Consider the following 25,323-nt stretch of genomic DNA (forward strand, 5'->3'; position numbering starts at 1 on the left):
GTACAAGGATCCTTCTGACTCCATCCCCAGAAGCCCTGAACTTCCAGCTCTGTCACTGGAAGAGCCAAAACTGAGAAAGCTGGGAGGTTTTTATCTGTGTGGGATAGATAAGGAAAGCAAACATACCCTGATAACCTCTTCCCTCCTGTCTGAAGGTTGTCCCCACAGGCAGGATGCACATTCCATACCAAAGGCCTCACATTTGACTGGGTTTGTCTAGTTAAAAATAAACTCTGTGGGTCAGCAGTGCTGTCTGACAGCCTCTGGTTTGCCCCTGTTTCCCTCAGCAGCAGCATGGTGCTTCCAAGACAAGGTTGGACTGGGAGAGCCCTGGTTGCTTTGGCCCACAGTATCACTGAATTGCCCATTTGTTTTTTTTTTCATGCCTGTGGGTTAATTTCCAAGCCAAAAATGACTGTCAGAGGCGAAGTTTGACTTCACTCCCTAGGGAAACACCCAGCCTGGCTTTCCACCATGGCCCAGTCTGTTTGTTTCCTGACTGGAGCACCCAAACAGGTGTCAGGTGTCATTTTGGTTCACCTGCATCCCTACCCAGTCACCAGATACAAAAGGGCAAGAGCTAAGCTTCTTGCTATCGTTTTCCCCTCTCTGACAAAACCAGCATGCAGATGCAACGATTTACACAGTGGTGTTAGGCACAAACCCCTCCTTCAGCAGCTATGAAAAACTGGTTTTCAGAGGCAGAATCAAAGGGTCTTTTTTTATTAATTTCTGGGGGGAAAAAGCTTTTTGGACAGTGATTGATGCCGGGAAGGTGAAGCCAGCAGAGCTATGGATCAGGGATGTCCCCACCCTGACAGGCTGGAAGGGGCTCACATCATCCCCATCACCAGGACTTCCCGTCAGTCCCTGGGGTCCAGGCTCCTCAGGAAAGAGCACACGTGGAACAGCCAGAACGTTACTCCTTCTCTGTGAGGTACCACAGAGGCTTCCCACACTAAAGCAGCACGTTCTGGGCTCTGGTTTGCAGTGATGTGCCACATTTCAGTTTGGCACCAGGTGGAACACAACCGTCTCATTCCTCCAGCTGAAGAGCACTCTGGGGACGTGTGCCACCTCGACCCAGCTTCCTGTTGGGTTTGGCTCCAAACCATCAGGGAGGCAAACAAACACAATCCACGTGCCCAACCATCAGCTCTGCATTGGCAAGTCCCGTTCCTCAAGGATCCTTTTCACCCTCTCCACAATGGTCCACACTTCTGCCATGGCACCGCGACCTGCAGGGTAAGCACACCCGCTGAAATCCGGGTCCCAGCACCTCCCTTCTCCACGCTCCACACTGCTGAGGAGAAGTGAGGTGGGAATGACATCCAATGACAGCACAGCTCACCAGGTGTCCCCAGGAGTGTCCCTGGGGCTTGCCTGGAAGAAACCAGCTGTGAAGGCCAAGGGATCTGCTCAGCCCACCCGGTTCTGCATAGGCATGAGAAGAGTGGGGCTTGTAAGTCAGAGGTTTAAAGAGGAGCACAAACTCCTCAGACAGTCAGTGGAGGGAGGCAGGAACCCTCAAAAGGCAGCTCAGGTGACCTTAATAAGTACTTGGTGTTGTTAATCATCTCCAGAGGTGTCTGCATCTCACCCTTAATCACAAAGGCAGTTATTACCTTAGCTCACACTGCCTTGGGGGCAAGCGTGGAAAAGTGCCCCAAAAGTGTGTGGGTAGCAAAGTACCCTGCTCCCCCAACTTCCCCCAGTGTAAACACCCTGTGTCTTCAGTAACTTCTTGAAAGAGCCTTTGCCCATCAAAAAGACTTCCAGAATTGGTCCCATTCCCACACCTCTGCAGTTAAACCCACATCAGAAGAAGCTGTCCTGGATTTGCACCTGCTTGAACCTTGGGAATAATTCTTGGAGAAAGCTGAGTGCTGGGCAGAGCAAAATATCACAGTTTTCCCCTTTGCAGTGCTTAGTTGCCAGATGAACATCTAATCTATACTGTGGTGTTGCTTCCCTCTGAAGACCAGAGATCTCTGAATCATCTTGTCCAACCTCAGGTACTCAGAACTCAGTCCACTCACTCCTGTAATTTGCCTGGGGCTGAGGAAAAAGACATCTCCCACCAGCATCTGCCTCCATTGGGAGACTGAAAAAAATGGAGCCTCTACTGATTGCTTGTACTGCTGGCTAATTGCTCTAATAATTTAAAATACACGCCTTGTTGGTCACCAGAAATTAGTTTTGGATGGGCTTGTTTTCCTCTTTTTCTTGTTTGAAGCATCTTAGGGACAAGCCTCAGGCAGATTTAGGCCCTTCTTGTCTCCCAGCCTTGAGGAGAAGAGCTGCAACTGACAGGTCCTGTTAAACAAGAGAAATTCCCTGACTGCCTCTGCACATTTTGGCAGAGCTACACTCCTCAAGAACATTTCCAAGTCCTGCCTTTGTCCTCCACCACCCGCTTCCTCAACATCTTTGGCAATTCACAGCTGGATTTTTAGGTTTAGCAGAGCCTGGTCTTGCTGTGTCTTACAGCACAGCTCCTGCCTCCAAGTAGAAATCTTCCCCTTGTGCCAGGCTCTAGAAATCCAGCCAAGGAGGAGGAAGATACTGACACTTTGGAAATGATTTTGCAATGGGAAATTTCTGCAGGCCCATTTATGGCACAACACCTCTCAAAGCTCTCTTTAAAAGGTGGTTATCATCAGGCCAACAGCTGGCAGCTTACACTTAACTATCCAATCAAGGAAACATTTCAATTGTCGGCTCACTTTAATTTGTTATTTTAACTCTTTTAGTTGGACTCTTTGTCTAAAAACAGTCGTTTCCTAAGGAAGAAAAATTAATCAGGTAAAGCTTGTAATGAAGAAGTGGCAGTCAGGATCTGGCCCCTTTCAGGTGAGGGGAGGAAGATAAACCTCTTTTACAGCAAAACAAACCACAGTGTCAACAGACAAAACTGCTGCAAACTGAATCTCTTTTCTTTTGCACCAGATGTGTGAGCTTTGCTGCCTGTTGCTTGGGTGGGAGCTGGGCAAGAAACCCACAAAACCAGAATTAGTGTGGAAGAAGAGGACTTGGGGTGAAAGGCCTGGAAAAGAAAAAAGAGGGGAAGAGAAGAAAAGGCCAGTGGTGGAGATTGTCTTGGGACTTCAGAGATCTGCAGTCCATTACTGCTGGGCTGGTTAGGCTTGGGATAAGGGTTAATTTTCCTCCCAGTGGATGAAATTTTCCTCCCAGGCTTGGACAATGGGCCCAGGCCAGAGTTGCCTTGTATGGAAACAGTAACAATAATCGAGATTGTGTCCTGGTATATCAAAAATAATCGACATTGCATCCTTGTATTAATCATTAAAGCCATAATTTATAAGAAATAATTGACTTGATGCTTTGAAAGAGAGGATGTTGAAGAAACCCTGCCAGCCACACCCTGGACTCTGGCCCCATCCTGCTCATGGTTGGTCAGGAGATGACCCAGATGTTTCTGCACAGTGTAATATGCAAAGTCCTCCTGACCTGCAGGCTGCTTGGTCTGTAAGGCTGGACTTTGGATGGGGACTTCCAGGGACTTTGGGTGCCTCCCCTGCGGGTGGACACCCCATGTAGGATTTTCCCACTTCCCGGGAAGGGCTCTCCAAATCCTCCCTGCAACCGGGGCTCCCCAGGGACTGCGGATCTGGTGATGGGAATGTCTGGCAGTGGGGATGGAGCTCTCTGCATCACTCTCCTTTCTCTTATTGGTAATGATTTGATGCATTACCCTGTCTATTTTCCATTTGTCTGCTTTAGCTGCTTCGTTCTGTATTTTTCTTATTTGGTTGCATTATTCAGTTATCCCCAGTAAAACACCTCTGCTCCTGGTGTCCCTGTTTCATTACCACCCTCATTTGGCAAAACATAAGTTGGTGTCAGAAGTGGGATAAGATAAAAATGACACTATTTAAAGTTAAAAGCAATGAGTCAATTCTTCCCCATGCTCCCGGTTGGGAAGACACTCCCTGTATTTTGCTGGCCCAGGAGTGGGATAAAGTCAGAGCACTGTGTGAGCAACGGGAGAGCTGGCTGAAGGGAGCTGAACCATTGGATATTTTGAATTGTATGACAAAGATATCTACAAATTTGGGCAAAGGAGGATGGATTTTATTGACTGCATACAGGAAACAACACCAGAGGAAAGAGAGATTGTTGTTGGAGTGTCCCCAGATGGAATGAGAGATCTGTGATTTACAGAATCAAAGAGTGATGTTGCAATGTCAGAATCAGTTGCTCACTGATAAGCTGGATACTTATCAGAGCATGGCAGAGAAAGCTGCAGTGCCAGCAGCACAATATAAATACAAGAGAAGGAGAGGGAAAGTGAATCATAAGAAGGTGAATGCAGTGATTGTGAAGGCAGGAGTGCAGTGATAGTGATAAATCATGTTTTTAATGATTAATAATTGACATAATGTTGATTGCATTTGATACGCAAGACACAATCTCTATTATTTTTGATTCAAGAGTTTGTTGCACTTCCCCTTCATCATTTCCCAGAATCAAAATATCATCTATATTGTGATTTATTTGTATGTGAGGAGGCAATTTATTTCATCTAAATGTTCAGCTACAATTCTATGGCAAATGGTGGGGTTGTGCCAGCACCCCTGAGGCAATCTGGTGAAGGTGTTCTGCTGGCCCTGCCAGGTGTAAGCAAACTGGTCCCAATGCCCTTCCACAACTGGGATTGTAAAAAATGCATTGGTCAAATCAATTGCAGCATATCAAATTCCTGAATGTTTCTGAGCTATTTCTATTAAAGTGTCTGGCTTGGCTGCTGTGAGCAGTGGCATCTGCTGATTTAGTTCCCTAAAGTCCACCCTCATTCTCCAGGACCCATCATTTTTCTTAATGGGCCACACGGGATTTTTCCAAGACTTTAAAACTCCTGCTTCTAATAAATCTTTAATTGTCTGAGATATCTCTTCATGTCCTCTTGGAATTCTATGCTGTTTCATTGTGACTAACCTGGTTGCAGCTGGGATTTTTTGCCTCCATCAGCAAAACACCCACCAGCAGCTATGAGGCCGTGGTTGGAATTTGTGCTGGACACAGTGTGGATAAGGCAGAGATGTTCCTGTTCCTGCTGTTCCCACAGATCCAAGGCCCTTCCTGCTCCTCACCCCACCACTCAGCAGCCTGAGGGTGCACAAGGAGTTGGGGAGGGACCCAGCTGGGACAGTTAACCCCAGCTGAGCAAAGGGAGAGCCCAGACACCACACTCAGCAATAAAACTGGGGGCAGGCTGGTGGGGGGACACTGCTCAGGGACTGGCTGGGCATCAGTCAGGTGGTGCTGAGCAGCTCTTTCCATTTTCCTCACTTGCCTTTCTTGAGTTTTATTTCTGTTAGTTTCCTGTTCATTCCCATTTGTTGTTATTAACTCAATTATTAAACTGTCTTTATCTCAGCTCACAGGTTTTCTCACTTTTACCCTTCCGGTTCTCTCCCTCATCCCACTGGGGATGATGGGGTTAAACCACAACTGCTCCACCATCATTTTCCTAGAGGCTGCCAGGGAAATCCTGGCATTTGCCAACAGGAAAGTCTCGTTGTGAACTGACTCACAAACAGAAGTGGAGTCAGATGTGGCTACTACTGCCCCAGCTGTCCCTTCCAGCTCCTTCAGGAGTTTGTTCCTGCAGCAGAGAGAGGGGAGGGAGCTGAGTGTGAGGCAGCTCCCAGCTGACTGCTGGGGTAATTAACTCTTCATCAGCCCCAGCTTGCTTTGCCCTTCTGAGCTGCAAACCACAGCGATTCACTCAGGTGCTGCTTCTCATGTGCCTCACCCATCCCTGAGCATGGGCAGCAATCCCCAGAGCAGCAGGAGGGGGGAAACTCATCCAACTCTAAGCCATCTGCACTGGGAGTCAACTCAGGAGGCCCTTGTGTTCCTCAGACCCCTGCCTGTGGAACAGGGATGACAAGAAGGCAGCTCTGCCTCAGGGGCAGGAGCCTGGAGCTATGAGGAGGCACTCGGCTGCTTCCTGCAGGAAGAGAGATCCCATATCTGTACTGAGGAAGGGGAGGGAAAACATAAAGGACAAAGAAGCTGTGCCAGATGGCCTCTCCATTGCTGCCAAAATGACCTCTTTGGGGCATCTTCCCTTATTAAAAACTACACCAGAAATTTGATGTAATCCAAGTCTAAGATCCCAGCAGAAGAAGAATTATCCAGAGTATTTCAGCTGCTGCTCCAGTGACCTCACTGCAAGGAGTTCTTAGTCTTCAGCTCCAAGAAACCTCTCCAGAAGCTCTCTCATCTACCTAAGAATTCAGAAACTAAGCAAGCCCTAGGAGTTCACCATGAAGAATACTTTAATGACCTGTCTGCCCTGTTGACTTTCTATTTAACTATGTCAGAGTGATTATAATCCTGATAGAGTTGAGTTTATTTAAAATAAAACATGTACACTGCTGTGCAAGTAATAATATTTGCTATCATGGCCTGAACTGGGTGGTATTTTATAGACAATTTGCCTAAGAAAATGTAGACAAAAAAAGCAAATCCATTCATCCAAATTGCTTGGGTAAAAATCCTTCTCCACACCTCCCAAAAGCCAAAATATCTTAATTTAAAGCATCTCCTAAAATATGAATAAGGCCATTTTAATAGTTAACTCTTGGCACTGCAAGTTAAGACTTTTGAAACCAAGTGTGGCAACTTTACCTGCTGCCCTGCCTCACTACACAGACAAGTCTGATGGCAAAACCTCAAATCAAAACTCATCTGAGAAGCTGCAAAGTAACCCAGGCAACAAACAACAACAAACCTTCAGTGTACATCCAGCCATACCCACACCTGCAAAGCTTTTCTTCTCAGTGTCTGCTCTTGGGGATAAGACATTATCCCTGTGTTAAAAATGAGGAACTGAGGGGTGGTGAAAACAGCCCCCAGTCACAGAAGAGAGCAGGGTCAGGACACCCAAATCCCAGGATGATAAGGCTCACCACAAAACCTTCCTTCCCTTTCATCTGCTCTTTTCTTGACTGGGTATTTCTTTTACAGATCTGGCCTATGTAATGGCTCATTTGGTGACCCATTGGCCTGGCTGGTCTCTTCAGATTACTTAAAAATTAATGAACAAGAACAGTAGAGATCAGCTAGCACAGGGCAAAGCTTCTGTTTGTTTGTGTAAACCCTGGCAGGGAGGACATGTTCTCTGCAGTCCAACCTCTTGAAGGCCACACAGCCAAAGGATGCAGAGCAAAAGGATCCCTTCAGGGTCAGAGCAGCAGGAAACCAGTCAGAAGCCATGCCACAGGACTGACCTTCATCTCCACACACAAGTTTCTTCACCACGCAGGGGATCTCGATGTAGCCGAAGCCTTTCAGCTGCTCCACCTGCTGAGCTGTGAGGGGATGTTCCCACATGGCTGTGTTCATAGCTGGGCAGAAGAGCAGAGGTTTCCTCAAATCCCAAGCACGGATGACACAAGTCTGCAAGAGAAGCCAAGAGATTCAGCTCAGCTGGGCTGGCTTTCCTCATCCCTTCCCAGTGCTTTGTTCTGCGTAAGGATTTTTCCCAGCCTGGCTGTCACTAGATGGCCAGAAGCCTCAGGGTGTCAGTGCAGCTGGACAAACCACAGGGCTGCTAAGTGATCTGTATTACATTCCAGCAAAGCTCAGCTCTGACAGGCAAAGAAGGATGAGGGAGGCTGCAAAGAGGAGAGAACCCATCCCACCCTGGCTTGGCACCAGCTCGGTCACTGGAGCAAGCTGAGCTGCAACACCACTGGGTGCAGACTGCCAGCCCCTCTGGGAGACCAGGAGAGCTGAGGGGAGGCCACAGATCAGAAACCAGAGAAACCCCCAAGCAACACTTCAGATAAGCCAGCTGTAGAGCTAAACACAAAATGTTGGCAAGTGAGTATTTTTGCAGTGATGTGGCAGGTGGATCCATAACTCCTCATGCAGGAAACATGGCTGCTTCCAGGACACAGAGGATAACACGAGCACATCTGGGCTGCTGCAGATTACAAACCATCTAGCAGCTCCTGCATGCTACAGGGAATCATATCTGACTCCCCAGTAACAGGGAGCTTCCAGATAACCCATTATCACCTTATCTCCTCAAAAAGGTAAATGCTGGTTGCCCTTAACACAATCACCCTGCTTTCCCTAGGCCTGGCACCACTTAAATCATGCAAAGGGAGCTTCCCAGGGAGCAACAGCCCCTGCTGCAGGGTCTCTGCTCAGATGGTGCAGCACTTACAAGAACCCTGCCCATCCTTTTTTGTGCCCTGTGATTTGAACCCTTCCCAGCACAGGAAACTCTGCTAGAATCTGTTCTAACTTGCCAACCAACACCTCCAGCACTTGCTCTCCTTTGCTGGAGTTACCTCCACGAGGCTCACCAAAAAAGCCTGGCAGGAGTTTGTGAAGACACCATGTGTACCTGCCATCCTTCCTCAGCTGTGCCCTCTGCTGCCACCACCACATCTATGACCCCAAGAGGACCCAGAGGGACAAAGCTCTGCTTGTCCCTGCCCCAGCTCTGTCTGGCTTCTCTCAGATCTCCAGAGACCTGCTGACACGAACCAGGGCTGTGGCTCTGGGTCTACTTTGGTCATTTACACACCCTCCCTCTTGCCTGAAGATGGTCAGGCAGGGCTCCCTGGCCAGAGCTGATGTGCTGCCTCCCTGCATCACCCTTCAGGGATGCACCACAGCAACACCTTCAGCTCTGCAGCTTCCTGGCAGATCTTCTGGGTCGTGGCTAAACTTAGGGCTTCTCCCAGTGAAGAACAAATGTCTGGACACAAAGCTTCAAGCCCTGCAGAAGGTCCCCACTGTCCAACAGAGAAGCACACCTCTCTTCCCATGTGCTTTCTGATCAGCCTTTGAGCCAGAGCACCTTTACTACCAGAAAAACAAGCCTGAGCAAGCCAAACCCCCTGTAGCTGGAACTGGAAGGTACATGTGAGAGTGTTTGAACTTCTGTGCTGTGTAGTTAGGTGAGGGAGGTAGCAGGAAGTAAACAGCTTTATCTGATCTCACAGGTGTCTTTCCAGATTGAATCTAAAAAATGCAGAGGGGAACTCAAAAGTGAGTGCCTGTGTGTGTGTCTGTGTGTCTGTGTGTGTGTGTGTCTGTGTGTGTGTGTGTCTGTGTGTGTGTGTGTCTGTGTGTGTGTGTGTGTCTGTGTGCCTGTGTGTGTCTGTGTGTGTCTGTCTGTCTGTGTCTGTCTGTCTGTGTTGTGTCTGTGTATGTGTGTGTCTGTGTGTCTGCCTGTGTGTGTGTCCTTGTGTGTGTGTGTGTCTGTCTGTCTGTCTGTGTCTGTGTGTCTGTGTGTCTGTGTCTGTGAACAGGGACAGGAAAACAACAAGAGACTGCCCAAGCTGAGGAATGAAAAGGGGTACAAGTCAGGGAAGGGCAGAAGGAATCTTGAGAAGGAACAGTGGAATCATGCTGGAGGAAGAGAAGCAGAACACGCCAATCTCACCGTGCTGCAGGGTGCTGCAGAAGCTCAAGGCTTTCCATGCAAGAAAGGTCAGACAAGCTGTGAGAGAACTCCCAGGCAGAGCTGTGGTCACTCACTCTCACTCACTCACCAGCAGGTTGTCACAGATGCCATTGGCCAGCTTTGCCAGGGTGTTTGCATCCAGAGGTGCCACCACCATGAGGTCAGCCCAGCGCCTCAGCTCGATGTGCAGCACTGGGTCTGAGCGACCTTTCCAGAGCTGTGGGGGACAAAGAGCAGATCACCAACCCCTCAGAGGGAACGTGGGGAAGAGCAGCAGGCACTTCATCCATTCCACATCTGTCCACACCAAGTAGGTCTGAGAGGAAAGAATCAGTCTCACATCAGGCAAAATGGGACAGTGTGAGGAGTCAGCCCTAGCCAAGGGGGCACTTGCTTCCTCTCTTGGCTCTAAGTGAATATTTTTGCTGCCACTGAAGCTCTGAGCTGCTCAAGAGGGGCCTGGTCTTGTCTTAAGAGTGCAATTAACTGGGAAAGTGTTGAGAGAAGCAGCAAAGAGCATCAAGTGCTTCATCCCCAGAGGACACACACAGCCACAGGCCAGCAAGAGGTGCAGCAGGGTCACAAACTGTTCCTTCTCTGAGTCACTGGAAACCACAACAAAAAGGCAGCATCCGGAAACCTGGTGCTCCCTGACACCTTTCCCAGATCCTGCACCCATTTCTGGCTTTCCTAGAAGCACCGAAGCTGTAGTTTTATTTTCAGAGCAAAATATTTCCCAAAGATATGCTCAGCAGGCTTAGTTCCCAGCCTTCTCTCAGAGCAGGCATGTTGCAGGTGCTCCAGTGTGGGAGCAGACCTGGGAGCAGACCTCAAAACCTGACCCACTCCTCTTCTATTCCCCCACTGGGGGTTCCTCAGGAAGAACTGCAGCAGGCAGCAGATCTCCACCCATCTGCTAGACCAGCCTGAAAGCTCTGTGGCCATTTCCTCTCTCCCAAAAAAAGCAATGCTCAGCAGTGAGTGCAGTAAATCCCCTCGTACTCAGATGGGTACTGCAAAGCTGAGAGAAAATGTACAGAAAAAAAAACCTGCTGACATTGACACAATGAATCTCTCCACACTCAGGGACTCTCAAAACCTGTCAGCAAAATTACAGTCATGAGAAAAAAGCCATTTTCTCACGCCCTTCTAGGGCCTGAAGATGTTGGCAGTCCTGCCAAGGAGAATTCACCTGCTGCCTTTGTGACAAGTATGACCAGACACCCTCACTGTGTCTCTGCAGTGGCTTTCCTGACATTTCCTGATACCCTCTGAGAACCCAGGGGCTGAGAGCCCACTTCTACCCTCATTGCCTGCTGCAAGCTTGCAAGGGAGGGACAGAATCCTCCCAGGCAGTCAGGGCAGCCTTTCTTTTCATCCTCAGCTGCAGCACAGTTGGAAGCACCTTCTTTGAAAGCCATATTCCAAAGCAGATGTTACTAAAACAAAGAAGAGAGTCTTGGCCAAGGATAAAAAAAATAAATATGTAGAGCCTTGCAATGCAGCTTGGAGGAACACTTGCCTGCCATTCATCTTCATCACTGTAGAGGGTGACAGGGATCTCCTGGGCATCGTAGAAATGCTTTGCTCTCTCTGTAGTAACCACCTTCACCTCGAGCTGATTGGGAAAGAAAAAGACAGACAGACCAGGGTTAGAGTTGAGGATAATCCTGGGGAGAGGAGGAGTGCTCCAGCTCTGGAAAGCTGTGTGGATTCCTGAGGACTTTTCCCTACTGTGCACAAGTGCATAACTGCACCTATGCAGGGCTGAAAGACCCCCCCACTGCAGGAGCCAAAGATTCCTTTCAGGTCACCCTAAAGCAGGCAGAGGCTTGGTCACCACCTCCCAAACACCTTCCCACGGCCAGGTGACAGCAGGGACAGCCCCGAGGACAGAGCAGCTCAGGACAGATGCAGTTCTGCACACAACTTCAGAAGGACCTGGATGAAGCAGCAAACCCAAGCTCTGGGGAAGATGCCCTTGAATCTCAGCCCCCAGCAGAAGAGCCTCTGGTCCCCGGGGGACTCCCTAGGGGGGGAATGTCCCCAGGGAGCTGGCAGGATCACTGTCCCCACCCTGGGAGCCAAGAGGGAGCTCCCTGCTGAGAGAAAGCCCAGTGCTGAGTGCTCACAGGTCCTGCTGAGGAAGGAACTGGCTGGCTGGGCTCAGCACCACCAGCTGGGAGCAAGACCAGGGAGGGAGGGTGCCAAGCAGAGCCCTAACGTGGGAGATGCACCTCGGGCAATAAAAAATAACCCTTGTTCTTGGCCACTTTCAAGCACAGCCTGCTCCCAGTAATTCACTGTGTGGTTCTGTCAGCCCAACAGAGAGCCAGGGGGGAACCAGCCTCACCAACAACTCCTTCCTGCTGGAGAACTGTGGCCTGAGGTACAAAAGGGATGAAGCCCCTGGTCTGTGCCCTGCTGCCTCCAGGAAGCCACCTTCAGCAGCAGCAGCTGAGGTGACAAAACATCTCAACCTATGCCCCCAGTGTTATCTGTCTGACTGGAAATGGACCAGTGGGGATTATCTGCACCCTACCTGAGCAGAAGAACTGCTGGGAGCAGTGGAAAGTCCCAGCCTGTGCGTGGCCTGTGGGAATGTTTCCAGTTTCCCAAAGGGAAATGGGCTAAGGAAGCTGCACATCACATTGGTACTTAGTGCTTTGACTCTTTGCCTCTTCCAAAATTCTGCTCTTTTCCAAGCAAGCCTCCTTTGGGCTCACAGCTGTGCTCCTGGTGCTCTTGAGTGTGAAGGTGATAGTGAGGGCACCCAGCAGTATGGTTTCCCTGGGACCCTCACCCCACAGGAAGCTGCCTGGAGCCCAGCAGAGGTGCTGATGTCACTCCCTGCCTGTCACACCATGGCCTTCAAGGAGGTGTTAACCCTGCAGCCTGCCTCAGATGGTATCGTTGGTGATTTGAAAGAGCACTCTGCAGCTGAAGAGGAGATGCCTGCTCTCCAGAATGGTGCCAAAAGACCAGTTCTGCATGAAAAGTCTGCTGCAGTACTGTTTGCTAGTGGTATTTTTATTTTACAGAATTTTTAGGTGATCCAGCTCTACCTACATCAAGTACTGAATCAAACCCACTGCAAGCCAGAGCACAGCAGAGTGCTATGTTCAAGGGTGGTGGCTTCACCACTCCCCCAAGAAAGCTGCTCTGTTAGTTAAATATTCCCCCTAATTAAGTTTTTCTGCTGGGGTGGGCTCCTACATCCCTTGTTCTGAGCAAGTCCTTCCAGCTACCTTGGAAAGAGATCAGTGTTCTCCAGATCACTTTAGCCTACAGAGTTTTTCCTTTCTGTTTACCTGGCACACCCTCTGTTTGCCTGTGGTTATATCTTTGCTTAAACAGTCAAGGCAGTGTAGCCACACTCCAGCTCCTGTGCTGGAGACAGTTCAGACTCCTTGAAATCCTTTCCCTTGGACCATATTTCAGCCAACTCTCCAGAATAAACTTGTGTGGTTAAACTGCTCTCCTGTGTCTATGTGATGTTGTTGGGCTCAGTTAAAAGATTCTGATGTCACAGTTCTTTCTGCTTGGGGCTAAAGGGGAGTGTATGATTTTATTTTTTTTTTATACTTACCCAGTTTTGACAGCAAAATCTGCACAGCAGCCCAGAGGAAACCCTGCAGCTCCAAGGCCAAGATATTTCTCCCCTAGAAAAGTTTGCAGTTTCCTTTCTTTATGACTAACCCAGAGGATTCTTGCCTCTGTATTCCTGCCAGGCCACTCAGAACTCCAAGGGCTCAGCCTGACACAAGGTGAGTCTGGCACAACCACAGGAGTTGTCTCTGCACCCCACAACACCAGGTGCAGGGGTAACAGCCTGCTAGGTATGAGGTGCTGCCCTACAGATTTCCTAAACCTTCAAAGAGGTGAAACAAAAGGCAGTAAGGTGCAGCCACATCCATTATCCCTGTCAAGGAGATGTTTCATGAGTGCAAAATCACACTGTCAAGTTGTTCACTGAGCACTTTCAAGCCTCTGACCCCATCTCCTTTGCTATCAAACTTCCCTCTGCTCCTGCCCTGCACCCACCAACAGCTTTTTCAAGTTATGTTCTGCCAGTAAAGAAATGGATGCAACAGGCTTTTGCAAGGACAGACTCAATGGAAGAGTTTTGCTGACTCATGCAGGCCTTGAGATGACAGCAGAAAGGAGTAAATAAATAATTTTAATTAGAAAATTAAGTACCAAACACTCCTCGACTTTTGCTTTTTATGCAAGAAAGCCCAGAACCAGTGGGTCCTAAAGCCTGCACCAGGTTCTCACCATCTGCAGGTGAGAACCTGCAGGCCCTCACAGGGAAATTATGTCCAATCACCCAGAGGTTTTAATTACAAATGAAATGCTCAGGGAGAAGGAACACACACGTTTGACCTGGATCCCTGCAGTGGATCATTCCCATTCTTCCTGTCACCCTGGTTCCAAGCACCAAGGGACAACAGCAAAATCAGTCCCAGAGCCAGAGGATCAGAAGATTTGTGTTCCTGGCTCTGGGACAATCTTTGCCCTCTCAGACCAGACCAGACCTTCTGGCCTCACTCATCATTTTAGCTCAGCTTATAATAACTGAGGCCCCTCTTTGCAAACTGCAACACCAGCAGCTCACCACATCCTCAGTGCCCTCTCCAGCTGGGACAGCAGCATCAGAGACACTTCCCAGTTTCTCTGGGATTATCTCCCAAACCACCCGAAGCAACGGATCTGACCAACCTACCCAGAAACGTGACTGCAGCCTCTTGCTCCTGCCTCATTCCACTGCTCCCAAACAGATGCTCCATTTCTTCAAAACTCAAGGGCTCTGTGGTTTCTTCCAGCTTTCCTCTGAAGCAAAGAGGCAGCACATTTCCCTCCCTGATTCGAGGCAGCAGTGGCCTCTGCCGGGCACCTCTAGTAACCTCTCGTCAAATAAAAAAAAAAAAAAAAGTTCCTATACTAGAAACATCCAGTACCCTGGTGGCAAGCTAACTCCTTGGTATAAAAAAATATGGAACTATAGGAAAAAGCATGGATCGATTTTTAAGAACAGGAGGATCCCTCTCCACAAAAAAAAAAAAAATTTTTTTTGAAACAGAGGGGCTCACAGCCAGCAGGAACTTTTCATTTCAGCAGAAGCCATGTAGCTCCCTCCCCAAAAACAGGAGACCACCAACTCTGTAACCCAAGGATTTACTCACCCCGGGGATTTTCAGCAGCTCCTGGATGAGGAGGGGCAGCTTCAGGGCAGCCACACTGCCTGTCACACCCACCAGGAGATGGGGGAGGGCTGGTGGCCCAGATGAGGATTTTTCTGCAGGAAACCCCGGCTCTGGGGGGGAGGAAGACTCCATACTCCAACCAAACTCTACAAACAGAGAAAAAGAATGATGACACTTGACTAACAGGATGACACTGGAATGACACTGGAGCCCAACAAGGCTCCAACACCCCCGTGTTCCTGAGGCCATGGGCATCAGGTTTGTTCTGCTGAACAAACAGCCCCTGAGCCACCTTTTTCAGCACAGCTGCACTTTACTCTTCCCGTTTAATGGCAATTTTCTCCCAGAAGGCTAAAACCTGCGTGGGGAAGGCCGGGGAAGTGTTGTGGTAAAGCCCCAACACAGAGATGCCCTTTCCAGGGTTGAAGGTGCATCCCAGAGAGATTGCCCACCCAGACAGACCCCTTTTCCATGCTTTTAACTTAAGGTATTGCCGTATAATATTTTAATATTATTATAAAAATAATTGCTCGGCTAGGAGAACATCACCAGCTTGAGCTGCTCAGCACTGAGCAGCAGAGGTAATCAGAGGTAAAGAAACACACGGGCACTTCCCCCCGGCTCAAACACCGCTCTGGGCAACCAGCTAAGAGGCCATTAGGAAGCAAGAGGTTTACAGGCTCACTGAGCCACTTCCTCTGCTCTGCAATTCCCCAGCTGGGCTGAACCCAGCATCCGGGGGCAGAGAAAAGCACCGAGAAGCCCCGCAGCGCTCCAAAGCGTGAACAAGCAGCGTCTCTACCGGGGCAGAGGCACGACGGAGCTGGGTCGGGAGGGCGATAACGTCCCCGGGCTCCAGCGGCAGGACCGGCCGGGTCGGGTTCTTCCCTTCCCTTCCCTCCCCCCCAAGCCCAGGCTCAGACCCAGGCCCAGGCCCAGGCCTCACCTCGGTGTCGTCGCCTAGCAACGGGGTGCGGGCCCCGGAAGTGGAGGGGCAGGCTGGGAAATGCCGCCCCGCGCTGATTGGCTGGGGCTGGCATGGCGGACATGGCCGCCACCCGGTACCGGGACCGGTCCAGCACTCTCAGGGGCCGAACCGGCTGCGGTTCCGCCGGGAGCGCCTCAGGCAGTGCCGAGGGGGCGGTTGGGTCCCCGGGAAGGCCCCTGAGGGGAGGGTCCTGGGGGGTGGGAAGGGGTTGGGGGGTTCGGAAGGCACCAGGGGATTCAGTACCAGTGGGGCGGAACCGGGCAGGGGAAAGGAGGGGCCCGGGCTGCTCCTGCTGCCTGGGGAGCCCGGGGAAGGGAGGGAGCCCAGGAGAAAAAAAAAACCTCCTGCAGGAATCAGGGAACACCTGCAGGAGTCAGGGAAAACCTCCTGCAGGAGTCTGGGAAAACCTCCCGCAGGAGTAGGTTTGAGGGCTGCTTGGTCTTTATGTGGAACAGATCTGGGGCAGTGTGTGGTCCCCAACCCTCCTGGGGTGCTCTCCATCCATCCATCCATCCATCCATTTATCCATCCATCCATCCATCCATCCATTTATCCATCCTTCCATCCATCCATTTATCCATCCATCCATCCATCCATCCATCCATCCATCCATCCATCCATCTCTCCTGTGAGGAAAGGCCTTGGGTTTTTTGGAGAAGACTGAAGGGGGGGATCATGCCAGAACATCTCAGTACCTCAGGGGTGGGTGTCAGGTAGACTGGCCCAGTCTTTTTTTTTCAGTGGAAGGTCACAGAGGTCACAGGCACAAACTTGGACACGAGAAGTTCCACCTAAACAGGAGCTGGGACTTGGGTTACTTTGGGGATAGGAGAGCACTGGAGGAGGATGCCCAGAGATTTGGTGGAAATACTCTCTGGAAATTTCCACTCTGGAAATACTCCCCACCAGCCTGGCTGCCACCCTGGGGGGGAGGGGGGGGGTCTGGGTGAGCTCCAGGGGTCCCTTCTTCCAAGCCCCGTGGTCCCCAGCTACAAGTGGAGGGAGAGGGGCAGTGGTGAAGGGGCAGCACTCAGAGGCTCAGGGAGGCTGGAGAGAAGGTTAAGATGCTGAAGCAATGTCTGTGAGTGACAGCTGGTTACAGTTATTATTGATGAGTCTTATTGTCAATGCAAGAGGTGAAGTCACTTAAATCCATCATTTCTCAGACATGAATGACAGAGCACATGGTTTGGCGTGGTTAAAAGTCTTCGGCTAGCTAGAAATGAACTGCACAATATTGAAACCTGATTTAAGTACATAACAGGCTCAGCAAATGGTGACTTTTCTCCTTGGGTTTTATACAGATTTACACGTGCACACAGGCCGAGTGCTTCATCCTTAGCCCTGTCAAGAGGCGACTGCCTACTGCAGAGTGGCCAAAGTGCTACCCTTAAAAAGGAAACTATTCTGGGTGGGCTTTGCTGGGAAGGAGCAATTCCTCTTTAGGGGGGGATTCCAAGCCTCCCAGGGGAACTGGAGGGGATAGGGGCAAGGGGGTTGTGGGCAGGAGGTCCTCAAGCCCAGAGGCTGGGTCAGGAGCTGCTTTTCTAGGGCCTGGAGAGGAATTTGGCTTATTGAAAAGTGCAGTTAAAAATCTGAAAAGCATCTCTCAGGAGCAGCTTTCCCTCCTCCTGCCCTGCAGTGCCCAGCAGCTCCTGTTCCCCAGTCCATCTTCTCTGGGCTCTGCCAGGTTGTTAATTCCAGCCTGACCTTCCCAAATGGGGCAGGGATTTGGGGCTGGAGAGAGAGAGAGAGAGAAGGGATTTCTGCACCAGGGAAAGAATTGGGTTTGGAAGCAGGGATCCTTCCCACCAGCCTGGAGGTTTCCTAAAGAGCCTCAAATCAGTGCATGCCACAAAAGATGGGTCAGTGAGATGGGTGCCCTGCCTGTGCTTGCAAGATGTGAGCCACAGCCTCACCCAGGAATAGCTCCTCTGAGGAACACTCTGCCCATTTGAGAGCTGCTTTTCAAAATAGAAGCTTTTTTTTAAAAAAAAAACAACAACAAAAAACCCCAAACAAACCAATACAAGAGACTGGGGATGCAGCATGTGGAACAGGAGGGGTTTTATCCCCCAGGGAAATCCCCTCCTGGCTCCCCCCCAGGCACACACACACCCACACTGCTCTGCCACAGCAGCTCCTGACACCACCACACACAGAGAAGTTGTAGATCCTGAGCCAGGGCGTGGATTAGGGATCTCTTGGCCTCCAGCAAGAGGGGAGAGGGTGGGTGCCGGTTGCTGTTTTTTTGATCTTTTTTTCAGGAGATCAGGGTGGGGGGTGGGGAGGCTTGTGGCTGATATCACATACACACCTATCACCACAGAAATTAAAAAAAAAACAAACACCACCATTACACTATTTCACAGAGAAAAGAAGACACCTGAATGTACACTGACTGCCACGCACAATGGGAGCCCTGCAGGCCAACTCACAGCCTCCTCCAAGTGAAAAGGGAAAAGAGAAAGGAAGAGCTCAAGACGACCAAAAAAAAAAAGAAAAAAAAAAAAAGAATAACCCCAAATGACCTCATCACAAAAAATGGTACACTCTGACTTTCTGAGAGAGCTGCAGGAACTCAGCCTTCCCCTCCTGCCTGCCTCCCCCCCAGAGCTCCTCTTCCTCCTCCTCCTCTTCCTTCTCCTCCTTTTCCTCCTCCTCTTCCCAGGACCAGCATCCTGCTGCTCACATCTCGTTGGCGTAGGTGTAGTTGGGGGTGGCTGAGTACTGGGTCTCGTGCTGCATCATAGCCCCCTGGGCTGCCCCCATGGCTGCGTTCTGGGCTGCCTGCTGGACATGGGGGTTCTTCCAGGCCCCTGTGGTCCACTCCTCCTGGGCTTTGCTGAAGCTCCCGCCGCTCCCCCGGTAAAACTTGTGCACCTGGAGGAGAGGTGGGAAAGAGAAAACCCCAGAGGTATTGAGGGAGGTAGGGATAGAGGGAGGGAGGGAGGGATGGAGGGATGGATGAGTGGATGAGTGGATGGATGGATGGATGGATGGATGGATGGATGGATGAGTGGATGAGTGGATGGATGGATGGATGGATGGATGGATGGATGGATGGATGAGTGGATGAGTGGATGAGTGGATGAGTGGATGAGTGGATGAGTGGATGAGTGGATGGATGGATGGATGGATGGATGGATGGATGGATGAGTGGATGGCAGCTTGTGCCCAGCCCCCAGGGCTCCCCAAAGCCACGCAGAACACCACCCCCCCCCTTTCCCTCCCCTACCATGGTGAGAGCGATGAAGGAGAAGACTGCCATGGCCGTGAAGAGGATGGTGGGGATCAGCATCACCACGGCTGACCCCACGTTGCTCCCAAATTGGGAAATGGCTGCAATCCAGCCACTGCAAGGAGATGAAAAGAAGGGGCTGAGGAGGCAGGTTCTTGGCTGGCTCTGTGCACCCCAACCCTCCCAACTCCCCATGCCCACCCTCCTCCAAAGAGCTGCTGAAGCACTGAGGGTGTTAAAACCCCGGGAGGTGACAGCACCAGCTCGACAGTGCCCTCCCGTGACACCCAAGAGGAGAGCAGCATCTTCCTTACCAGACACCCCAGCCAGGGATTCCCACTGCCTGGATAATGCTGATCACCAGCTGGGCCATGAAGGTGAAGAAGAAGGCCATGAAGCTGAAGGAACTGTCTGTCCTGCAAGAGAAAGCTTCCTCACTCCCTGCACCTTCCTCCCCGCTGCGTTGCAAGGACAGGGAGCTGCTCCCACATTTCAGACCATTTTGGGGCACAAACTGCTGTGGCTTAACAAGATCTGGGGTTACTGCACTGGGGCTTGCCCTCAGCAGCACGGATAATCACCAGAGGAACCTCAAGGGCTCATGGAAAAAATACAAAAGAAGCCTCCAGGATGGGCAGGAGGAGGGGAGGGAAGGCTGCACCCTCACTACTCCCCCCCCCGGGGCACCACCCAGAGTAACACAGCTCTTGGGAAATCCCAAACAAAAGCTGGGAAAGTAAAACTAAAGAGCTGGAAAGAGCAGAAACTCCCCCAAATATTCAGACAGTGCCCCAAGCTAAGCACTAACCATTTAGGAAAGACCAAACCAAACCAAAAGGATAGGACTGTGAGAAGCCGAGCTCAGGTGTGACCACTTACTTGAAAGCTTTGTAAATAGGTCTAAACCAGCAGACATAGGAGCAGGGCGTAAAGAGAATGAGCCAGAGAATTGCCAGTCCAAAATTAACAGCTCCGCCGCCTCCAATCAGCCATGCCAGGCAGCCAACGAGATTCACTGCCAAGGTGATGCTGTTCACTGCAAACACACACACACACACACACACACAGAGGGAGCAGAGTAGCACAGATGCTGGGACAGGGGGAGAGAGGAGAGACCCCGACCCCAGGAGTGCCCCTGCAGGGCTGGCCTGGAGCCTGTTTGGCCAGCGGTGTGCAACCCCAGCTGGATTTTCTTGAATTTTGTTTCAATTGAGTTGGCTGATTCCAGGAACATCCCCAGGATGGCTCAGCCAATCTTCAGCTGAGGGGCAGGAAGGAAAAGAACAAAAAAAACCCAAATAACAAAACAAAACAAAACAAAACAAAAGTCCTGGAGGGTAATGTCTTAAGGAGCTCCAGGGCTGGTGGGGCTCTGAGGACAGGGACAAGCTGCCTCCTTCTGCTGCCCGTGAGCCAGGGCACGTTTCCATTCATCAACTGGATGAATCCAAGTGTTTTCCCTTGCTTCCAGCTCCGCTGAAGGAGCCTCTGCATGAGCTCCCTGAGCAGCACTGAGAGCTGGAGTCCTGACCTCTGGCCCCTGCCTTGCCTGCCCAGGGGGGTGGTGTTTGCTTCCCCCCCACCGCCAGCTCGGGGTGAAGCCATACAAGGGCCATTACTATGAAGCCCAGATTAGCAGACACAGGACAAAGCAGAGAAGGCTCATCTGCATTCTGACGCCTCCGATTTTGGAGAATGATTCATTATTACAACAAGAATTCCAACCCTCCTACCGCCGCCTGCAAGGAAGCTGCAGCTGGCAAGAAAGGGAGCTCAGCTGGCTGGACTGAGCGGGTGCTCCAGGCTCCCTCAAGCACCCAAGTACACCCAGGGGACCTTCCAGCCTCTCTGAGCTTGCCTCTGGTTGGGCTTTTCTAGGGCACCCAGGAAGAAAATGATCCCAGGAGGAGCCGTGGAGAGAAACCAACAGATGGGTGACTGCCTTAGAGATCTGGAGCTGGTGGTGTGGGAGAGGTGGCAGCAAGAATCCAGCTCTGGTAAATTAAGCAGAGCAAGAAGAGACAGATTGGGGTGGGGAAGGGATTGAACATGCACCCCCAGGGGGTGTTTGCCCCTGGGGAAGCACAACTTTTTTCTCCTTCCCCAGAAAAGACGTGGGGGGGGAAGTTATCCCAGGGTCACCTTCCCAATGGCCAAAAGCCAGAGTGAGGCATAGCCCCGGTGGTGCCAGAAGGACCTCTCCTCTGGTGCCAGCTGAGCTCCTCAGGACCTGCCTCCAGAGCAGGAGGCACTTCCTGGGCACCGGGGCAGTTCCAAAGTTCAGGGAAAACACCCACTCAAGGAACTTAAGTCCTCGAAAAAACAAACAAACCACTGAACCAAAACAGAAGTAAAAAAAAAAAAGTGCCAGCTTGCCCTGAGCTGCACACACGTTTCCACCTTCATTGGGGCGTGCTCTGTCCCTCTGGGTCTCCTCCCCATCAGGGTTGGCAAGGGGAGGTGAGGGTTGTTTTTAAGAGTTAGAAGATGGTGACAGCTCCGTTAGCACAGCACGGCACACAGGGACATGCAGGGGGAAGAGGTGAGACCCGGAGGCCTGGAGGGGCAGCAGGGCTTTCCCCTGGCCTCACTCTGCTCTTTCAACCCCACGACTTCCCTCTGGGGAAGGCAAACACAAACCTGCCCCAGCCCTGCCCTGCCCAGGCCCTGCCACTCACGCATCCAGAGGTAGTAGAGCCGCTTGGTCATGGTGCGGTGCTGCGGTGGGATCTCGGCATCGAAGTCCTGGTAGAAACATGGCTTCAAGGGGATGAACTTGGGCAGGGGGGGGAAGTTGTTCACCTTTTCTGCAAGCAAAAATTTCGACAGTGTTGGGCGCTGCACGGAACTGAGCGTTAGCCAAGAGTCTTCCAAATTCCTCCTGTTCAGCCCCCGGAACTGATGAGTTGAGGGTTTCCCCTTCGTGGCCACCTCCAGCCCACCCACGGGCACCCAGGTGAACGCAGTCCTGCAAGCATGGACACCCACAGCCCCACCAAAGTGACATGATGGCCAGCAAAGCCCCAGGTGGTCTCCAGAGTCAAGGGCCAGCCCTGCCAGAGCCCCCTCCTACCCGTACCTGCCATGCCGGCACGTGCTCAGCCTCTCCGTTCCACAGGAAAAGTGGGGAAAAAAATCTGGGAGCTTTAGGAAAGCTGGAGGAAAAACGAGAGAAAGAGGGATGTGAAGTGGCCAGGTCCCTCCCTGAAGAGCCTTCACCTTCCCACGGCTCCAAAACAGCTCAAGGACAGCACTGTAAGGAGGCAGTTTGCTTTATTTACAGGGACACCCGGCAGCATTCACGTGTCCCAGGCTCCCGGCCAGCACCTGGCTGGGGGCAGGATAAATCCCAGCTCCTGGATAGGGGCACAACAAATCCCAGCTCCTCGCTGGGGGCAGGACAAATCCCAGCACCTGGCTGGGGGCAGGACAAATCCCAGCACCTGGCTGGGGGCAGGATAAATCCCAGCTCCCACTGCCCCAGGCTCACGCACCAGTTATGGTGGAAGATTAAGAGGAGAAGATCCAGAGATGTGAGACAAGGCACAGGCTTAGCCTCCCACTCCTGACTGACCTACATCCAGCCCTGAGAGAGAGGCCAGGCTGTGTGGGCAGGATGCAGCCCCAGCAGAGGCAGCTGTGGGAATGTGGAAAGCCTGAAGTTCATTACCTGGCTCTCAAAACCCATTTTTTTTTTCAAAATTGTTATTATTATTATTATAATTATTATTGCAAAGACTCTCTGTTCCCCCTGACAGCACTGCAGCTCCCAGCCCAAACCAGAAACCAGGCCAAAAGGGAGAAGGGAACTCAGCTGAAAATATCAGCTGGAGGAAAAAAAAAAAAAAAAAGAAAAAAAAAGAAAATAAACCGGTGGTGATTGTCACTAATGAGTCACTTGGGCGCCGGCCCCACCATCACTCGTGGCATTTGGCACCTTGTGCTGGATTTTGCAGGTGGCAGATGGGGGAGCTCAGCATCCCAGGGTGGTCCCGGACCGCACCAGGTTCCGCCCTGCCCCGGCAGCGAAAATTAAGCAAAATTCGGGATGGGAAGGGCATTGAACACCCCCAGATTTTAAATACGAGGGTGAAGGCATCTGCTCTGCCCACCCCCACGCACCAGGCTGTGGGGAGTGGCAGCACCAAACACCTTTCCCCCGACACGGGCTTCGGGCGATGGGTGCTCCGGGGTGGTGCGGGGGTGCTTGGCGGGGGAGGAGGGTGTCCCTACCCGGGCATCCCCCCCCTGCCCTCCCCCAGCCCCAAAACCCCGGGCCAGACTGAGCCTCCCGACACCCAGGGGTATCCCGGCCCGGGATCCATCCCCCCGGCGCTATCACCATCCCGGCAGCCGCCCCCCCGCCAAGGCGGGGGCAGCACCGGAGCCCCGCACCCGCGGCCGGGGGCAGCACCGGAGCCCCGCGCCCACGGCCGGGGGCAGCACTGGAGCCCCGCACCCACGGCCGGGGACAGCCCCGGAGCCCCGCACCCACGGCGGGGACAACACCGGCGCTCCGCCTATGCCAGGGCAAGACAAACCTGGGGGAGGGGGGGGGCTGGTAGAAACCAAGGGGCTTCCTCAAAATTTAGGGCTGGAAAATTGTGGAGGGGCGGTGGGAAGATGCGTGGCGGGGGGGATGCCGCCCCACTGGTGAAGGTGCCCCACGCCCCCCCCCCAACCCCGTGGGGTGAAGGAAGCGGGCGGAAGGTGGCTCCCCCCGGGTGTCAGGGCTACCCCCCTCTCCCTCCTTCCCCGTGCAGCCCCGGGACTCACCGCCCGGCACGGTCCGGTCCGGTCGGTCCCGCTGGGGTCCCGCGGCCCTGGGGGCGGCCGCCCGCCCCGCGCTGCTCCTGCCGCAGCGGCCCCCAATCTCGCGAGACTTGGGCACCGCCGCCGCCCGGCCCGGCGGGCCCGCCGCGAAATCTCGCGAGATTCGTTCGTCGCTGTCCAGGGTCCTGCTGCCCCCGACCGGGACCCCCGGGGCTGGGGGCAGCTCCGAGGGGCGGGGGGCGGTGACCGGGGGGGGCATGGGGGGGACCCTCTGTGGGGCGGGGAGACCCCCATGGAGCAACAGGGTCGGGGTTGGAACATCGAGTCCGAGCGTTCTCCCGGCACTGCCCAGGCCACCTCTGAGCGATGTCCCCTCAGCATCACTTTGAGACCCTACAGGGATGGGGACACCCTGGCCAAGCCCTGACAGCCCTTTCCAGGGAGAAATGGCTCCGAATCTCCAATCTAAGCCTCCTCTGGCAGAACCTGAGGTTGTTTCCTCTTGTCCTGTTGCTTCTTATTAGGGAACCTAACTCCCATCCCTTGTTCCTTGGGAGCAGAGCCCAATCCCCCACTGGCTCCAACCTCCTCTCAGGGGGTTGCAGAGAGCCCCAAGGTGTCCCCTCAGCCTCCTCTGCTCCAGGATCAACACCCCCAGGGCCCTCAGCTGCTCCCGGGCAGACTTTGTGCTCCAGACCCTTCCCCAGCTCCATTCCCTTCTCTGGACACGCTCCAGCCCCTCAATGTCCTTGTGCTCCTGAAGAGCCCAGAACTGAGCCCAGGATACCAAGATCGATCAAGGGCTCTGGGTCCAGACCCCGGGTCAGGACAGGAGACCAAGAGGAGCAGGCAGGTCCCAAATTTAGGGGTCCCTCATGTCCACACTCTGCTCTGCTCCCAAAGGGACATTTTCTGCCCACACTGCCCTCCTCTCAGCTCTACATCATGCTGTCCACACACACTATTTTCAAACTAGTAGTACTGGTTTTAAGTGACCTTACTCATCTTTTATCCAAGCATGAGAGGGCTGCAGCAGCAGGCAATGCACACGCACGGGTGCCTGAAGGGTTTGGGAAGGTGCAGCACCTTCAGGGGAGGGCAGGGAAGTTGGTGGTTTTCCAGGACGAAACTTTCTAAGAAAAGTCGGGGCTCTGGGGCTGCTCTGCCTCTCCCCCAGGGCTGCTGCCAGCAATGCCCAGGTCAGGAGGCCAAGGGGAGGGGAAGGGACTGGGCTGATTCACTGCCAGGCTAGGACAGGGACAAAAAGCTCCTAAAAGGGAGTGTTATAAATGACCCAATATTCTCAATATTCTGTTAATGGTTTAATTGCAATAAGCAAAACAGCACTGGGTGCATGGGGAGTCTCCACTCCGCTCACACTCACACCCCTAAAACTCTGGAATTACCTTTTATTGATTACAATTTATGCATATTCAAAAGGAGGTGGGGTTACAGACATATTCATAGGATTATATCGTTCATTATAATATTCATGATGGGTGGAGTCTGGGCGGAGTCTTGTTTTGGGGAGATATCAGGGGGTCTTTGGATGAAGTAAGAAGTCTTCCTCATGCTTGAACTTTTTTACCTTTCTTGATTTTACTGACTTCATTATATTGCTACAAGGTGATATCAGACCCTAGCCAGAACTTTCCCC

At 52.2% G+C, this 25,323-nt stretch overlaps 2 protein-coding genes across 6 annotated transcripts; both read right to left on the reverse strand.

Annotated features, from left to right (window-relative positions):
* Window positions 1-700: 700 nt before the first annotated feature.
* PPCDC (phosphopantothenoylcysteine decarboxylase) lies at window positions 701-15,733 on the reverse strand. Of its 5 annotated transcripts, none has more exons than XM_071754546.1 (6): window positions 15,611-15,728; window positions 14,644-14,810; window positions 10,980-11,075; window positions 9,546-9,674; window positions 7,263-7,431; window positions 701-1,238 (listed from the first exon to the last, which is right to left on the reverse strand). In XM_071754546.1, the coding sequence occupies exons 1-6, from the start codon at window positions 15,711-15,713 to the stop codon at window positions 1,153-1,155; spliced, it is 750 nt and encodes a 249-aa protein (XP_071610647.1). In that variant the 5' UTR covers window positions 15,714-15,728; the 3' UTR covers window positions 701-1,152. The 5 variants fall into 5 exon arrangements, with proteins under 5 accessions (XP_071610647.1, XP_071610650.1, XP_071610651.1 ...); XM_071754549.1 differs by lacking the exon at window positions 15,611-15,728 and adding an exon at window positions 15,467-15,551; XM_071754547.1 differs by lacking the exon at window positions 701-1,238 and adding an exon at window positions 4,074-4,172 and having other exon boundaries at window positions 15,611-15,733.
* Window positions 15,734-16,732: 999 nt separating this feature from the next.
* SCAMP5 (secretory carrier membrane protein 5) lies at window positions 16,733-23,778 on the reverse strand. Its single transcript, XM_071754551.1, has 7 exons — window positions 23,670-23,778; window positions 21,973-22,048; window positions 21,572-21,700; window positions 19,773-19,929; window positions 19,208-19,309; window positions 18,891-19,008; window positions 16,733-18,535 (listed from the first exon to the last, which is right to left on the reverse strand). The coding sequence occupies exons 2-7, from the start codon at window positions 21,977-21,979 to the stop codon at window positions 18,341-18,343; spliced, it is 708 nt and encodes a 235-aa protein (XP_071610652.1). The 5' UTR covers window positions 21,980-22,048; window positions 23,670-23,778; the 3' UTR covers window positions 16,733-18,340.
* Between the last annotated feature and the right edge of the window lie 1,545 nt (window positions 23,779-25,323).

The sequence above is a fragment of the Heliangelus exortis genome, chromosome 11 (assembly GCF_036169615.1).
Source record: "Heliangelus exortis chromosome 11, bHelExo1.hap1, whole genome shotgun sequence".
NCBI lineage: Eukaryota > Metazoa > Chordata > Aves > Apodiformes > Trochilidae > Heliangelus > Heliangelus exortis.